Genomic DNA, 5,513 nt, shown 5'->3' with positions numbered 1-5,513 from the left:
TGATGTCTTATCGAGGGTTCACGATGAGCCAGTTAATTTCGAGTTGACGTAGGTATAATTCACTTAATAGGGAGCTAGCTAGCTCTGTATTCTTCGCCGATTTTTTCTACGGATGACGTTATATAATGTTTTCGTAAAAAGTACTAATGTCCGATGTGAATCAACTGATGTTGAATGATTTGTAATGCTCAAAAGTATAAACGTTCCTGGTCAATATATCTGAAGTTCCCGATTAATAAGCATTAATCACAGTTATAGCTTACAATATTTATAGCACACCAACTATAACAAACCAATAATAGATACTCTTTTTAGGCACGTCGCGTTGGTTATATATATATATAGGCGTGTGGAGAATTTCTCGAAAAATCAGATTACGTAACAATGCAAAGCTACACTAGCGTTTACGTACACACATATATTGTTGATTCTTGCACTCGAGAATCTTCTACAACTTTAGAGAGTAGATGGGAGTTTCGCAATACATATTTAACAGTATACATTATGCACATTTCTAAATATAAATTAATTTAAACAAACATCGCTATTAAAATAAATGTATAATAATAAATCCGTCACACTACTCACATCTGAAATTTCAGAAACCTGTTATGATCATTTCTGTTAAGGTGTGATATCTCACACATCTGTTCGGACTTTGCGTGTTCGTGTGTAATACCTCACCTGTTCCTACTGTACTTGTTCAAGTGTGATATTTTCGAACTATACCTGTTGACGTATATCTCACACATAGTTGTTTGTACTAAACTCTTTAACTCATGTTCGTACTATATTTGTCCACGTGTGATATCTCACTAACTGTTCCTTTTTTTCAGATATAGATTCAAGAGTTATGTTTGAAACATAAACGGTTTCTTTCTCAACCAAGATTTAAGACTTGAGCGTATATTTAAGTTTTCTCTTCAAAGTAATAAATGGTGATTACATTTTAACTAAATCTTTTATGAGTATAATTCTCATAACGTTTGTAATTTACATCTTTTGTTTAGTATTATATTAAACTCTCTTTACATCTCATTACATCAAGTCATATGTTAGAACATTGGAAATCTCTTCAAGAGCTGTGTAATGCAAAAGTTTAAAGATTATTATTGCACCCAGCTATCGTGTCAGAACATTTGTGTAGGAAATATGCTTCCTCTAGAGATGTTGAGGGCATAATACATTATAACATATTATTTTTAAGATAATAGTATCCATATAGTCACAATTCAGTCTAATCTTCCTGGGCTTGTAATTAAAGATGCATTTATTTAGTGTCGGAAAATGCTTTTCCACTGCAACAGCATGACGATATCATAGAATTCTACTCAATGTTTTCCAGTGTAAATTTAATCAAGATAGAATTGGGGTTGAATAAAATTTTCCTGAAATGTGAAGAAAATAAAAAAACTCACTTGTGGGATTACGTATAGTCTTTTTCGTGTATCCATAGTGTTAAAACGTTCATAATCGTTAATGTAATGTTGTGTAAACATTTTGGTTTCCGTTCATCCTGTAAACCTGTTTTCTGTGAGCGTGTTATGAATCCAAAAGAAACAGTAATTCAATTAATGCAGCTAAAACCATAGGAATATAAAAACAATTTTAATAACTTCCATAAACAATGTGTAATAAGATACATTATCAAAGAGTAATAATGTAAATGAAGGCGTAATAATACACACGAAGAAGGTGTAATAACGGACACGAACAAAATATGATAGTATACATAAAGATAAAAGATTGTACGTGAATGTTTAACAATGGGCATGAACAAATCTCATGTGTTTTCTTGTAGCAAAGCCACATCGGGCTATCTGCTGCGTCCACCGAGGGGAATCGAACCCCTGATTTGAGCGTTGTAAATCCGAAGACTTACCGCTGTCCCACCGGGGGACACAAACTGTCATACTGGACACAAGCAAAATGAATAAACAACGTGTGCTAATGCTTGAAGAAAACAGGTTGTAAATTCCTTTTAGATATAAAGTTTAGCAGGGGAGAAAATTATTGACCTTTGCTTACTTGGAATATGGTTGCAAATTACATTTTCAGATAATTCCTATTCTTCTGTATTCCATCTTTTAAACTTATCCTTGCTTTTGAATTTGCAAAATATACATACACATATATATATATATATATAATCAAATATACTTCATTGGAATTGTTTATTTAACAATGAAATATAGGTTGGCATAGTGTGTTTTAACAACGTTAGTTGAATAAGTGCTCCTCTTGCCTTTCTCGAGAAAATATTACACTTTATATTATCGCTTATTTACAAGAAATTACTACTGATTATTAAAATTATTTGTGTTTTGTCCTCTATATGATTTTAGGTTCATTTATTTATTACGACTCTAAATCTACTATAAAAATATCTAAAGATTATGCCATTTTCTAGTTCTTTGTAATAATGTCCCAAATTTCATAAAATGTGTTTTATTTTCTAGGTGCCAGTAAGTTACGAAAACAATCAAGCCATACCTCTAGCTACTGAGATCAATCATTCCTGAATACTTAAACACGCCGTCAGTTGTATGCATAACCTCATTTGTGATAACAATGACTCAACATCTTAGCGTAAAGGTTCTGAATAAGATCAACAATATCCAATCGGTGGTTTGCAGGTAAATTCAACATTGAGTCAAAATGCCACAAAATAGCCAAGTCTCTGATGTCAGCCAAGGGACGGATTCTTCGGTTGGTCGATGTTCGTTCAAACGAGTGAATATCGGTTCCAATATTCTTATTATCGTCGGCTTGACCTTGACCTTGATTGGTATAGCAATAACGCTAGCAGGAGTTTTTGCCGAGTTTGAACACACCGAAACTAGGCCAATAGTTTTGGGAATTGGACCGTCGCTTATTGGCATAGGAATCTTCTTTCTCATTCTTAGACTATTGTTTTGGCGTCCAAGTTTCTGCAACTGCTGTAAAAAAACAAAACGAACGTTTTCCTCGGAGAATGTAACGAGTGCTATTACTAAAGACAGAAGCGCCACCATGAGGACAACTGTCAAGGAAGAGGCTACCACAGTTGGAGCAACACCGTCTGGAAATGCAGATATAAAAGTGAAACCAGCCTTACATTCACCCAATAAAACTGGAACGTCTGGAAAAGCTAAAACAGAAGCAAATGATGTGAAAGATCCAAAAAATCATGAAGCACGTGAAATTAACGATAGTGAACAATCCTCTAAAGAAAATTCTCAAACTACTGCTGATGTCAAATTTTGTCAAGTTGAGAGTATTAATTCTACACAGGGAGTAGAAAACGAAAACCAACCTAAGACTACAAGATCCAGTTCAATGGATTTTGTAGCAGGTTTCAACAGCACTATATTTGAGTTGGGATTCAAATGATTAGCATAATTTTATTTTGCTGTGTTGTATTGATCAATAACCTTAAATTATAATATTTGCTTATTGCGAGTATTTTGAGACTTAATGTAATGCACTATGGGTAAAAGTGTTTTACCTTCAACAATACCACTTGGTGTTTGTTTTTGAATAACTGATCATAATAGTATCTTTTAATTTGAACTAGCGTAATGGGATAGTATTATCTGTTTATGTGGCTTTTGGAATGGTGATTTCAAAATATCTATCGTCTTTTGGATTTATTATTCTAATATAATGTGAGAAAAACTATCATCATGGAAAAGTATTATTGTAGATATATTTCTCACCTTTAATAACTGTGAATACATGTCTTTATGCTTCTCGTCAATAAAATTTTGCCTATGTGCACCTTGAGATTCAGTTAATACTCATATATCTGTAAGATTCTTGTCAATTAATAATCAATTATCTGCACTATCCTTATCAATTGATACTTGCATATTTGTAGGGCCTTTTCCAGTTAATATTCGTCTGTCTGTACGGCCCACTTAATACTTGTCTATCTATGGATCCTTGTCAGTCCATACTAGTCTACTTGTACGACCTTTTCCAGTTACTACTCGTCTATCTGTACGACCCAGTTAATACTCGTCTATCTATGATTCTTGTAAACTAGGACTTGTCTATCTGTACGACACTTGTCAGCTAACACTTATCTATATATACTACCTTTGTTAGCTAATAGTTCCTAGTAAAACTGAACGAGACGCTTTAACCACTTAACTATTTATGAGTAATTCTATGCATTGTACAGAATTCATAAGAAAATTCAAGTAATAAAAATATATATAAATATTAACCTAAATTCAAAAAATAACTAAGAAGAATACAAATCAAGCATTTAAATTCGACCTTATGCTAAATAATTAAAGGGAGCTGTCTCTCTTGAGGCGTGAAAGTAATATCAACTCTAACGAATACACTTTAGTAAAATATTTAGGAAAAATAGAATGAAAATAAGTGATGTTTACATACCTTTCAAAAATTCTTACGATGTCATTGTTACAATGATATTTTCCTAAATCCATTCTAAGTATTGATTTTCATCAATCTGAATTTCAGGTGTTCAGGCCAAAAGGTAATTATGGCCAAGGAAACGTTTCATTTTGTAAAATCAGTTTCGTTGAATGTCTTTCAATCTGACTGAGAACGAATAGTATGCCAGTAAAATTCAAAACTATTTTCTTAAACGACATACTTGCAAAGTAATGATCTTAACAGTATCCTTTAACTTGAAATCTCATAGCAATAAATAACAGCGAATGTTTAATAAAGAGTGTAAAACACCGTTATAAACGTCTGATCTGATGTTATAGTTTGTATAAAAAATGGTTGTAAACGTCTCATGTGATGTTATAGCATCAAAACAAAAGAAATCTTCAGCACAAGTTTTATAAAACTAAATTGTTTAAAGTATAACTTTTTGCTCAACAAAATTTATTTCACTCTGAAATGTATCATAATATTAGAATAACATGATGATATATTACAAAACTTAAAAAATAACATGATGGTATAGTAAAACTTTAAAAATAACATGATGATATAATACAAACATTAAAAAATAACATGATGATATAGTACAAACATTAAAAAAATGACATGATGATATAGTACAAACTTTAAAAAATCACGATTAAAGACAAAAACATTTAACCCATCAAAATAACAAAAAGAAAGTTAAAAGTGCAATCGGTTATAGTCAACCAGATATTCATTTCTGAATTTCAATTCACAATTTATATTCAAAAGAACGTTCAATACAAACTTCGTGAAAAAACGGTTTTAATTCTGTCTAGCTTAATCAGATTTGCTTCTCAGTTAATCATAATATTAGATTAGCACGAGTGTTCAATACAAGCTTCATGAAAAAAAACTGTTTTTAGTACATTTGATTTAATTAAAATTTTCTTTCTGTATTAATATTATAACGTTAGATTAACATACTTGTTTAATACAAATTTCCGTGATTTTTTCAGACATTTAAATCATGTTGCAAAACAAAATCTAATAATTTAACTTCAGACCAGAACTAATTCTTTACTTAACACAGAAAACAAGTATATATATCAAAAAGTAATTAATTACTCCTGCTCACCTTC

The 5,513-nt window shown here is 31.4% G+C and overlaps 1 protein-coding gene across 3 annotated transcripts in view; it reads left to right on the top strand.

Annotated features, from left to right (window-relative positions):
- Nucleotides 1–3,753, top strand: part of LOC111084989 — a 12,568-nt gene extending 8,815 nt beyond the window's left edge. For 2 of the 3 annotated variants that reach the window (XM_022381803.1, XM_022381804.1), the window contains one exon: nt 2,460–3,753. In XM_022381803.1, coding sequence (XP_022237511.1) covers nt 2,659–3,372 — 714 coding nt within the window. In that variant the 5' untranslated portion in view covers nt 2,460–2,658 and the 3' untranslated portion in view covers nt 3,373–3,753. Of the gene's footprint in view, nt 1–589; nt 1,968–2,459 lie in introns of those variants that run through there. The other variant, XM_022381805.1, reaches the window with a different exon arrangement.
- The last annotated feature ends 1,760 nt before the right edge of the window (nt 3,754–5,513 follow it).

The sequence above is a fragment of the Limulus polyphemus genome, unplaced genomic scaffold (assembly GCF_000517525.1).
Source record: "Limulus polyphemus unplaced genomic scaffold, Limulus_polyphemus-2.1.2 Scaffold193, whole genome shotgun sequence".
Classification (NCBI taxonomy): Eukaryota; Metazoa; Arthropoda; class Merostomata; order Xiphosura; family Limulidae; genus Limulus; species Limulus polyphemus.
The sequence above is the reverse complement of the archived record's forward strand: the minus strand, read 5'-3'. Positions and strand labels throughout refer to the sequence as shown.